The sequence below is a fragment of the Pan paniscus genome, chromosome 14, assembly GCF_029289425.2.
Source record: "Pan paniscus chromosome 14, NHGRI_mPanPan1-v2.0_pri, whole genome shotgun sequence".
Taxonomy (NCBI): Eukaryota; Metazoa; Chordata; class Mammalia; order Primates; family Hominidae; genus Pan; species Pan paniscus.
In genome coordinates, this window is record NC_073263.2 from 48,124,666 (window position 1) to 48,137,537 (window position 12,872).

The window sequence follows — 12,872 nt, forward strand, 5'->3', positions numbered from 1 at the left end:
TTGAGGCTTGAATTAAGTCTTTAAAAATGAGTCAGTGGGACAAGAGGACAATATTGGGGACTGGCATATCAGGCAGGGAAGGAGCATGAACAAGTTTGGGAATTATGAAATACGGAAAACTGCCAGAAGCAGTAACATGGCTGGAGTGTAGGTTGTGAGGAGGGACATTCAGAGAAAAAGTGCTGGAGAAATGGACAGACCTCATCATAGATACTGGCCTTACTGCCCAGTTTGGACTTTATAGTTGTTGAGGAGCCTCTGCAAGTGTTTAAGCTGGTGAACAGCGTGATGGCATTTGCACTCTGGCCGCTCTGTGAAGGATGCATCCAAGGCGGAGACTGATGTATGGAAACCAGTCAGGAGATCATGATAGCACCCAGCTAAGAGAGAGCACTGGTCTACACTGTAGGAGTAGCTGGGGGTGGGTGGGGGAGTGAAGAGCCCAGCACGGCTCCCAGAGCCAAGAGGAAGAGTGGGATTCGGGGAGATCCTAAGGATATAGAAGATTATAAATGTCAAGGCCTCCATTTCGCATGTGTCAAGAGGGGGTTCCAATCAAGGCTTAATTGAGTATTTGCTTCCTAAAGCAAAGAAGACAAGAATTGCTTGTGAAGTGTATGGCAAGGTGGTCAGCTGTAAGATTTCTAGCCTGTGGTGAAGAACTCCATTTTAAATAAATAGTGCATCCAAACATTGCATTAATATTCTAGTTCTTCACTGCAAAATGTGAGAGTTTGGTAAAATAAGATGCATTGTAGTCTTCTGTTTAGAGGCACGATGGGATAGTGGCTTAACGGTGAGCTGGTAATTCACTTCTAGTGTTAACTCTGGCACTTGCATGCTTTGGGCGACTGGCTAAACTTTTCTGAGCCCCACTTTTTGATTTGTAAATATTAGGCTAGTAATATTGCCCAATGGGTTTGTGGTGAGAATTCAGTAAAATCGAAGCATGTCAAAGTGGCAGGCCAGAGGCTGGTGAAGCAGCTGGCGAATGCTACTAATGTCCACCCTTTCTCCATTTTTCTCTCCTCTGAGGGAGTTTAAAATGTTCAGCTTTCTCTTCTGTGTGCTGAGTCTTAATGCTAGGGACCTGGAGATGAATATAAAAGTGTACCTGTGTAGTTGTCCAAATATTTAAATTCCTTAAGGAGATTTCACATGAAATGCTTGATTTCCTGGAAAAAGATGTTTATTATTTCTCTCTCTGCTTTTGATACAGGATGTCAGCTGCAACGAGATCACAGCGTTGCCCCAGCAGATAGGTCAGTTGAAATCTCTACGAGAACTGAATGTCAGAAGAAATTACCTTAAAGTTTTACCACAAGGTAAAAAAGAAAGAGGGAAAATGAAGAAAATGGGAGACTTGCATTATTTTATGTTTTGGGGGGTTTACTTTTGTGAAGAGGGTGGATCTTTGTGTGTGTGTGTGTGTGTGTGTGTGTGTGTGTGTGTGTGTGTGTGTGCCTACTACTTAATTAGGATTTGAATTTCACATACAGATAACAAAAAAGTGATGTTCAGGCTGTGATTCTAGTCAAGGGCTACAGCAACAAAATCATTCCCCTAGGTAATGCTGTGGGGCACGGGGGTGGACGTGGGTGTATTAGTTTGCTGGGGCTACTATAACAAAGAACCACAGATGGGGTGGCTTAAATAACAGAACTTCATCTCCTCACAATTTTGGAGGCTGGATGCCTGGGATCAAGGTGCCAGCAGGGTTGGTTCCCTCTGAGGCCTCTCAGCTTGGCTTGTGGGTGGCATCTTCTCCTCCCTGGGTCTTCTCGTCATCTCCCCTCTGCACATGTCTGTGTCCTAATCTCCTCTTCTTACAAGGACACCAAGGATTAGAGCTGCCCTCATGACCTCATTTTAATTAACTTAATTACCCCTTTAAAGACCCTATTTCCAAATACAGTCACATTCTGAGGTAATAGAGGTTAGGACTTCAATATATGAATTTTGGAAGGACTCAAGCCAGCCCGTCACAAGGGGTGACATGAATTGTTTTGGGTATGGGTATGTGACGTTTTGGAACGTGAAATTTCGGGGACATACTTTGTTGTACAGATCCTGTCTGTCAGGATTTCTAGCCTTGGGGATCTGGGAGCACTGGTTGGGAACTCCCAGTGTCTAGAATCTGTTCTGAGGTGAGGGTGCTGCCTCTGCTGGAGTGATACTTGGACTAATGTCTCACTGGTGGTCTTGGTAAGTTTCACCAGTGGTGACAGCAGAACCTCAGCATTGAGACATGGCTCCCAACCATCCAGCATGAATGCCAAGACCTCAGACAGCCCTGGTTTGCAGCCGTGGGCTTCCGTAGTATGTCTGTCCAGTAGTGTGATGAGTTCAAGGCAGATATGTATATTTATTCAGAAACTGCATACCATTTAGAGCATGAAAGCAGCCTCATAGGGGGTAGTGGATCTGCATTTGGTGTTTGGGTTTGGACCTGGATCAGGAATGAACGGATGAGTCCTGGAACCCTGAATGCTTTCTCCAAAGCATACTCTGGTTTTCAGAGATTACATTGATTTCCACTGTTTTTGTTTAAAGTCTCTAGACATAGCTGATTTCAAACATATATTTAAAAATATTTCTCAAAGCAAAACCCTGTAGTACTTGGAAACAGTCAGCATTTGGTTAATCTGACATTAATGGAACAATTTATGGATGCCTGATTTTAATTATCCTGTCCCTGCATCTTGATCTTTGGCTTGAAATGCTTCATAATAAGGCAAGAAAATGGAGCTCATGAAAGGGAAAGAACTTTGCAAAAGGTAATGTGCTTTATAGATGGGAGGTTCAAGTCCGCTTGCCATCTTTCACCTCTCTCATACTGACTAGCATTTTAGAGAAGCAGAGTTAGAAACTCAACATTTTTTACTTCAGTACTTGAGATGACTTGGTTGAAAAATATTGATTGATTTTTCAATTTGTCCTTGTACGATCTCATTTTTTGGATATACAAAACTTGTATTTGGTTTAAGCAAGCACAAAAGGAAAGCTTATTAACAGCAAATTTATATGCATACAACCTTTTATGAGTTAAAGAAAACTTTCATTTAAACTTAAGCTCTCATGTTAATCATTGTGAAAATGTCATAAATAATTGAACTCTCATTTTCAAAAGGAAAAATTAATTTGATCATTTTGCAATTGCCTGTCATAGTTTGGAAACGTGGAAAGTATATTCACAAAATCTAGATTTTTGTCTCTCTCTGGTTTCTCATTTTCTTACCTTAAAAGCATTCCTTTCCCTTAAAAAGATCAGTTATTCCATAATTATGTTTTCTCAGTTTTGATGTTTTAAAAATATACTCAAAGCTAAAACTTCAGTTTACTGGAAATTTTTTTAAAAAATAACTTCCTCAATATCAAGTTCCTTTTTGCTTCCCTCTGGAGAACTCTATTGACAAAAGACCATTGAAAATACTTTCAGTCAGTGACTGTAAAGACTTTCCCTATTTACTTATATGTTTTTCCTCTTTGGATACCCCTCCTCGTATGCTTTCAATTTGAGGATGAAAAAAGAAAACACCAAAATTGTGGTCTGATTACTCATATCAATTTTGTGGTGGTTTTACTACAACAACTGCAATAAGAAGACCATATTTTATTCTTTCTAGGACTAGAATGAAGAGAGGATTAAAATAGCCATTCATTGCCTCTCTTAGCAGTGGGAAGAGAGAGTGGGATTTGTTCTTCTGCTTCTTTTTTTTCTTACTCCCTTTTTCTACTCCACTTTTTTTTTTTTTTTACCTTTCCTGGGCTGTTGTTGCAAAATTATCATTTTCTCTTTCATTTTATTGTTGTGAAACTGTCTGGTTCCTGTTTTCCTGAACTATGATGGCAATTGTGTTCCAAACTGGAACTAGAAAACAAATGGTCATTATAAAACCTTTACTTATTTTATTTACCTGTAAGTTTTCTCCTGCTATGTTTTCCATGAACTTAGCCCTCTAGTCTTGCTTTGAAGTCTTCATTTTAAGTGGCAAAGAATTGCTAAAGATCCAGAGTCCAGTTAAATTTTTCCAGTGATTTGCTAAGCTAACTTTAATTAACCATCTCGGAGATAGGTTGATATTGCTAGGGGAAACAGCTAGGAGGTGTTCCTCTTATCATGGAATCTTCATAATTTTTAACATCTTACAAACAAGCTGTGAGGTGAAAGGGGATCTTGCTTTTCCTATTGTTTCACTTTCATGATTCCAGGGTCCTCCAGGATTAGTGTGGCCTGAGGTCAATCCCTTATCCTGCCAGAGGGGAGACAAGCTGGGTTGAGCAATGAACTAACTACTCAGGGCAATTTAAAAAATACAGTCCCTTACATTCCCAGAGTGCCTTGAATTCTGAGAGAGGTACTGGTTACTAGAATCTTTTCCTGCTGGAATTTGACATAACGTAGCCAAGTAAAGTGAAGACTGAAGAGCAGTGTAGGGGTAGAGGAGAAATAGTGTGAATTTTTCCTCCAGGTCGGTGTCTTCAGTTACTCTTCTTTGTCTAATTCTTGCCCTTCGTCCACTTTAGAATTCCTTGAGTGTTTTAAAGCGCAATATTCCATCCCTTAACAGATCCCATAACAAAAGTTCTGAGGCCTCGTTCTGGAGTGAACCCTTCATAGCCCCTCACACAGAGATCTCAGTGGCTTGCCTGCATCACCCTAGATGTCTGGCGTGGCCCAGCCTCTCTGCTCTATGGAATATATTTGACTTTATTCCTAGCAGCTGCCAGTGTCGTTTTGAATGCTTGAAATTACTTAGTGTCTACTGTGCCACTGGGTGGGGATTTTAAGCTAAATGTAATGTTCTGTCTTCTGAGTGGAGCTACAGAAGACTTTTTAAAAGCTGTAGAATAAAGTCTCATCATACCAGAATTACAGGGCCTGTCGGAAAATTCTGAATTGGATAACATTTATTTTTTTAAATGCAGTTGAAAAACTCATGAATATATTTAGTGTAGCTAGTTCTGGGATAATGCCAGCCCAGATACATTGATTAGATAAGAATATTCTGTAATTAACGTATTACTCATGGGCTAGCGAGTGCTACTGGGAAACAGTTTGAAGTTAAAACATAAACATGTCCTGTGTGATGTGGCTTGCGTGATTCTTTTGCTGAAAAAAAAAAGTATTTTTAAACAATAGATATTGTAAATGTTAAGTGTTTCCAGTTTTTATCAGAACTAACAACAATTTAAAACTTTGGGGCATGCAATAAGAGATTTTTCCTCTTTTGGTAAAATGTTATGTACACACACCATGTATTCCTAATGTACAACTTGCCTTTGATTATACTCAATTGTATTTTTCCTGAGAAGCAGAACATTAATTTTTGAATGATTAGCCATTTAATCTTATTGATTTCTAAGGTTTTTTCTTTCTTTTTTTCTTTTTTCTATTATTTTAGAATTAGTAGATCTTCCCTTGGTAAAGTTTGACTTTTCCTGCAACAAAGTGCTCGTGATTCCAATTTGTTTTAGAGAGATGAAGCAGCTGCAAGTGTTACTACTTGAGAATAACCCTCTGCAGTCTCCTCCAGCACAGGTGAGGGGTCTTGCAGCAAAGCCAATGCCCCATGGGATGTGCTGTTATAGGAGCCAAGGGAAAATTTCCCCTTCACCCTCTGAAAGTTTGCTGAAAATCACTAATCACTGGCAAGCGGCAGATTAATTGGAGAAAAGGCATCAAAATTTATTAACATGTACGTGGAAGCCTCCAGAGTGAAGACCCAAAGATACAGGGGAAATTGTCCATTTTTATGCTTACAAAGTATGGACAGCCATGTAGAAATATGATTGGACAAAAAGAGTATGATCTCATGTTAATAGACTGAGTGAGGAAACCCAGCAGGGCCTGTTTGTCTGGATTCTTCTTGGGCTCTCTGAGGATCATTCCTTCCTTCTGGGTGTGGGGCAGGACCCTCTTTGCGATGGGGGGTCTTATGGCCTACTGTCAAACAAGAGAGGTCAGATCATTTCTTTATGGGCAGTCTTTACACAGAAAGGCCGAGGGAAAGTTCCAGTAATATTTTGAGGTTTTAAAGGGGTTTTGGTTTCTATGACCAGCTTTGGGGAAGAGAGATTCAAATTTGTAAGGCTCCCTTCCTTGGGAGAATGGGACCGAGGGGCAGGAGGGCAGGAGAGGTCAGAGAAAAACTTTTGCTTCTGAGGCCTTCATTTTGGGGTATTGTTTTCTGATTCCCAATGCTATCAATCATGCTTAAGCAACTCTCCAAAGGCCAGTTTTCTGATTCTCTGCTGAAGAGAATAATACTGAATAAAACTTGATTATAAACAGTCACAGTGAACCCTTGAGTGAATGTGAGAAACAATAAATTGTCTTCCATTGCATCAAATCCATTCACCAGCACTTGGCTCACTATGTTAATCACTCCAACTCCAGAATTAAATGTCTTATTATTTATCATTTTATTTGAATTTGTTTCATGGAGTATATTGATTTTTTTTTTTTTTTTTTTTTTTTTTTTTGAGACAGAGTCTCGCTCTGTCGCCCAGGCTGGAGTGCAGAGGTGTGATCTTGGCTTACTGCAGCCTCTGCCTCCCAGGATCAAGTGATTCTCCTGCCTCAGCCTCCTGAGTAGCTGGGACTACAGGCGCCTGCCACCACACCTGGATAGTTTTTGTATTTTTAGTAGAGACGAGATTTCACCATGTTGGCCAGGCTACTCTCTAATTCCTGACCCTCAGGGATCTGCCCGCCTTGGCCTCCCAAAATACTGGGATTACAGGCGTGAGCCACTGCTCCCGGCCATATATTCCTTATTTGAATGTTAGCTGGAAAATGGAATTTAAACACATTAAAACATGGTTATTGATTATTTAGAGACAAGTCTCCAGCTCAAATATTAAACTGCATGAGAGAAAAATGAAGTGCTATGCTTTCAGATGCTTAACCATGTAAATATTTTGAAGTTTATTTTCTTTTTAAATAATTTAACAGCTTCTTAAATCTACAATTATTTTTAGGCTTTGAATTGCTTTCTATCAGCTCGAAAATAATTGTGCTTTTCTCATCTTTTGTAACTGGAGTTTCACCAGGCTGGTCATCTGAGTTTATATTTTTTATACTATATATACTTGAATACATTTTTGTTAGAGTTTTATAGTTTAATGCAAGAAAAAATGGGAAATTGCTTAAGCATGATTTTCTATTCAAAGTAGAATTTGGAGGGAATGATTCCCAAAATTCTTACATGTTTTGGAAAGGATGGATTTAGTGTACATTGGTAGGGTGTTACTTAAAATGAAATTGGGAAAATTGAAATATACAGAGTAAGGATTTGATACTTACATTTTGTTTTGTCATTGAAAAATGAATATGATTGCTATTAATTTCTTCGTAGATTTGCACAAAGGGCAAAGTTCACATATTTAAGTATCTGAGCATACAAGCATGCCAGATTAAGACAGCTGACTCCCTTTATCTCCACACCATGGAGAGGCCACATTTACACCAGCACGTGGAAGATGGGTGAGTCATGCCCTCATTCAAAGCCCCAGTTTAAAATTTGCCTAGGCCAAGGCCCTCCAGGTAGCTGACTTCAAAATCTGTTTGTTTTAAGTCACCATGGTATCTGCAGAAAACAAAGCAAAACAGAACAATTTGGTTTAATCACCTAATTTGTATTTAAAACAAGAAGTTGAGAAACTATTGGGATATGAAAGAAAAAACTGCTGCTATTGAGAATATTTTGGTATATCTCAAATATCATCTGTCTCCTAATCAATAATCAGTTCTTCCTGAGTACTTATAAATAAGATCTAGAATACAAATGTGAATATTTTTTACTTATCAAAATAACTATATTGAGCCCAGACATGCCTTTTTAGCAATTATTAATGTTGAATATGCCTCCAGAGCAATGTTAAGAAAAAAATGAAGGCTTTATTTTTGGTCTTTTAAAAATGCAGTATGTGTAGTTTTTTCGCCACTTCCTGTTTCAAATGGAAAAGTTAGAACCCTTTCACACATCCTAGAGCTTCTTGTGGCATAAATCAAGCCTTGAGCTTCCAAAAAACAACATTCTCACACTGAACACAGTTATAGAAATGCGGGTTCTTTTTAAGAAGTCTTCACTGCAGAAATCTTTTCCTTCACTTTTTGCTACATAAGTAAATTTAAAATTTTGGACTACTCTAATGTTACTTTTATATAATGCTTAAAATATGTACACTGTTTTATGTACTTAATCCCTGGATAAAAATTTACAGAATTATTGAAAGTAACCACATTTCATAACATAAGGGGTAAAAGCAGTTATGTGGTTTATTAATTTTTTATATGCTAGATGCAGTAAAATAAGAACATTGGTAACTATTTTTAAGAAACACCTTGACATCTAAGAGCAAGCCACTTGATTAGAGCATAAATCCATGAAACCCTGAACACAAAGAATTTTATCTTATCCTGTGTTTAGACTGTGCTACTGTCTGATTTTCATTAGGTCCATGTCTTAATATTCTTTAATACTAGACTGATTTGTTGCCTTATGGTAATAATAAAAATTTGCATAGCAAAATTATTATTAGAATATAAATTGATGTTTCTTGGTGTGAACTTTGTGATTTTAATCTTTTTTAAATGAATTCAATATTGATGGCATCTATCTCAGCAAGAAGGATTCTGATTCGGGAGTTGGAAGTGATAATGGAGATAAGCGATTATCTGCCACCGAGGTAAAGTTAGTGATCAGATTCTTTTCCTTCTGTACTTCTAGACATATCTACCAGTGTTCATTGAACTCCTTTCTGTTAAAGGGCATCGATTCATTTGTATATTCATGTGATATTTGTAAAAGTGATTTGTATATTCATGTGATTTGAAATCCTCGAAGTGTTATATAAATATTAGCTGTTGTTACTTATTCTGCATCTTTAATATCTTTAATATTTTGTAAATGCCTCAAGAGTGGAGTCTGTATCTTCTCCTCTCCTACACATTATCTAAAATATTATTGAGTGCTCAATAAATATTACAAAATGGCTAAGTAGTACGCAAGTGCCCGTGAAGCACTTTTATAAATACGCTTATTTTTCAGTAATAGAGTAATTTAGAAAAACATTGTTATACATATGCGTAAATGTTAAGGAATCAACTGTACATTTTATTTTAGTAGTTGATCCACAGGAAATGCATTTATGAGTAGCTATAGTTTTTATAACGATGTTTGTTTTCCTCAGACTCTTAGATTGTGTTCTGTTCTGTTCTGTTCAGTTAATTGGATACAAGTTTGGTTACTTGCAAGCTAACAGGCCTCACACATTAGAGCTTCCTATAGTGGTTATAAATCATGCTTTGATACCTGATTTATTATCTCACATGTAGTCTATTAGAGTCCCCAAAGTCTAACACTAATGTATCATTAAATGGAGCTTCTTGGCCTCAGGGATCTAGAAAGGAGTGGTAGGAAAAGTATCAGGTGCTCTTCTTTTTTTGAGGGAAGTTACTTTCTGTAGTTACTAAGTTAACATTATAATACTCTGAAATTGCAGTTAATAGGCCAGTTACCCCATCAAAGAAACTCACATTTTTTCTATGTATGACTCCAGGAAAAAAACCTTTCTCCAATTCTCCTCAAGTCGTTGAATTTTAATAGGTAGCTAAGGTATTTGAATTTATTTTTCACAAAATACTCTATATAGCAGTATATTAAAAAGTGGGATTCTTTATCTTTAAAAATCCTTCTAATATAGAGCATTTTGAAAAGAAGAAGAGTTAGTAGGCAGAGAAGGCCAGTGTCAATAAAAGAAAATAACCCATAGGAAGGCACATGAATAGTTGACCGTGCTTCAGTGGGAGAGAGGGGATACTAAACACATTGCTTTAGTTGCATTTTAATTCATCCTCTTCAACTCCTAAGTCCTCGCAAATGGACCATTGTTTCAGAAATTACTCACCCTAAGTATATTTTCTGTTAAATTAAACAGACTCTGCTTTATCTCTCTTCTAAGGCTAATTAAACTCATTAATAAAACATTACATAAAGAACTTCATTATCCTTTTGTTGTCACTTAAGCATAAGTAGGATGCTAGTATCATTCTAAAAGGAGCCCAAGGATTTATTCTGTGCCTTTTAATTAGATGCATATCTTTGGAATTTTGCTAAATTTTTAAGATGAGAGGTGGGTAGAAAGAGAAGGGAATACAGAAAAGATTATATTCAACAGAATGAAATGCACACATCTTGCCTTTGGCCTTTCCTTGTCTTATATTACAGCCTCCTTTCCTAAGTACACCTCCAAGAAATTTATTTTTTAGAGTGATAAGTGTTCCGAATTATCTTACATAGCTTCCTATTTTCACTTGGTTTGGCAAAGATTTTACCATCTATGGTCAGGTGATCTTGCTTCCCATTTAGATCACATTGTGGGGTTCAGGGATCGATCACACCTCATTCTTTTTCTTTGGCTGCTGCCATTGATTGATTTAGCATTTGTCACTGAGAGATTAAAAACATCTTTTTATCAAGATAAGCAGGAAAGTGTGGAGCTCTATGAATATTTGTTGAATGAATGAAATGCATGCCTAATTTCTGCCAGTTTCTAAACAATCTGTGCATATGTCCAAAAGTAAACAAGGACAGACTCTGAAAACCATACCTCAAGAATTTAGGAGCAAGTCACAATCTCCTGAAATGTGTTTTGTGGAGGTTCCTGATTTTTGAGATTTGGAAAGCTATTTCCTAAGTAGCAACAGTAAAATGGAGACATAGGAAAATAAACCAGGCTCCATATTTCAGAATCATAGGTTTTCTGAATAAACGTCATCAGCTACTGTGGGAAAGGAAACCCTCAGAGAGAACTAATCCAATTATTAAAGCCGAAGCTTTCTTCCAAAAATCACACAGAGCAGTTCTTTTTAACTACTACAGTTGTTTAGCATTTTTATATATGTGATGCAGCTTCCTCAGCCTAAAACAGATAAATAAAACAGGCACCCGTATTAGTTCATTCTTGTGTTGCTATAAAGAAATGCCCGAGGGTCGATAATTTATAAAGAAAAGAGGTTTAGTTGGCTTACAGTTCTGCAGGCTGTACACAAAGCATGTGACCAGCAACTGCTACTGGCAAGGGCCTCAGGGTTGAAGGTGAAGGGAGTGCCTCCTGTCACATGGTGACAGCCAGAGCAAGAAAGCAACGAGGTTGGGGGAGAGCAACGGAGGAGGTGCCATGCACTTTTTTTTGTTTTTTTAAGATGGAGTCTTGTTCTCTTGCCAGGCTGGGGTGCAGTGGCGCGATCTTGGCTCACTGCAACCTCTGCCTCCCGGGTTCAAGTGATTCTCCTGCCTCAGCCTCCCGAATAGCTAGGACTATAGGTGTGTGCCACCACGCCCAGCTAATTTTTGTATTTTTAGTAGAGATGGGGTTTCACCATGTTGGCCAGGATGGTCTCGATCTCTTGACCTTGTGATCCACCTGCCTCAGCCTCCCAAAGTGCTGGGATTACAGGCGTGAGCCACCGCGCCTGGCCGGTGCCATGTACTTTCAAACAACCAGATCTCACATGAACGCATAGCAAGAACTGCATAGACCCTTCTTGAGGTATCCACCCCCAAAACCCAAACACTTTCCACCAGGCCCCACCTCCAGCATTGGGGATTACATTTCAACATGAGATTTGGAAGGGACATACATCCAAACTGTGTATCAGTACCTGACAAGATTTCAGCTTAAAACAGAGAGAAGAAAACACAGAGAAGCCCATAAGTGTTAGCTCCATGAATTTTCACAGTGTGAACACACCCGTATAACCAGCTTCCAGTTCAAGAAACAGAACTTTACCAGCACCCCAGAAAGCCCCACCCCGACCCCAAGAATAACCTCTTCCTAATTTTAAATACCATGGATTAGTTTTGCATTTTTTGAACTTACATAAGTGGAATTGACCTTTGTATCTGGCAACTTATATTCAATATGATGTTTGTGAGAATCACAGGATGTTGTTTTATTACATAGCATTCTCCTTATCTACATTGATAACACTTCTCTTGAGTTAAACAGTGCACTGTATCTTTTTAGCCTTCTGATGAAGACACTGTTAGCCTCAATGTGCCAATGTCAAACATCATGGAAGAAGAACAGATCATCAAGGAGGACTCGTGCCATCGCCTTAGCCCCGTTAAAGGTCTGAGAATAAAAATGTGGAGAAAGTGCTTGTTTTTCAGTTTCAAATGTTATGTTTAAAATAACCTGTGCACAGATAGGGCAGTGATAATCTTTCTAGAGTATGTCCTATGTACCAGGTACTGTGTTCTTCTGGGAAGTTGAGCTGATTTAAAATTTAAAAGTCAAAGATGGATACTCTAATCATCTCCATTTTATAGGTGAGAAAACCAAGGCTCAGAGAGTTTAAGTAACTTGCCATTGGTCACATAGCTGATGTGTGTGTAGTACTACTTCCTACGGTACATAGTAGAACTAATCTCATTCTGAAGACTTAGATAAAATTATTATTACTTTTTTTTTTTGAGACGGAGTCTCGCTCTGTCGCCCAGGCTGGATAGAGTGCAGTGGCGTGATCTTGGCTCACCGCAACCTCCGCCTCCTGGGTTCAAGGGGTTCTCCTGCCTCAGCCTCCCGAGTAGCTGGGATTACAGGCACCTGCCACCATGCCCGGCTAATTCTTTAAATCCATTCTTGGAAAGAAAATATTGATATGATAGATATATTAGTTAGGAAAACTCTAGCTGCCGTAACATAGATTCCCAAATCTTAGTGGCTCAACACAATCCAAATTAAGTTCAAATGGAGTTAGTGATTGGCAGACAACTCCCCTCTGAGTGTTGATTTAAGGACCCAAGCTCCTTTCATACCATGACTCCATCATCTTTAACACAGGGCTTCCAAAACTTTCA

The 12,872-nt window shown here is 38.4% G+C and overlaps 1 protein-coding gene across 4 annotated transcripts in view; it reads left to right on the top strand.

Moving 5' to 3' along the window:
- The window catches only part of LRCH1 (leucine rich repeats and calponin homology domain containing 1), a 203,888-nt gene that overhangs the window by 131,216 nt on the left and 59,800 nt on the right, over positions 1-12,872 (top strand). For all 4 annotated transcript variants that reach the window (XM_003811412.7, XM_003811411.6, XM_008963823.6 and 1 more), the window contains exons 4-8: positions 1,220-1,325; positions 5,406-5,542; positions 7,362-7,489; positions 8,631-8,694; positions 12,037-12,142. In XM_003811412.7, the coding sequence (XP_003811460.4) occupies positions 1,220-1,325; positions 5,406-5,542; positions 7,362-7,489; positions 8,631-8,694; positions 12,037-12,142 (541 nt within the window). The remainder of the gene's footprint in view (positions 1-1,219; positions 1,326-5,405; positions 5,543-7,361; positions 7,490-8,630; positions 8,695-12,036; positions 12,143-12,872) is intronic.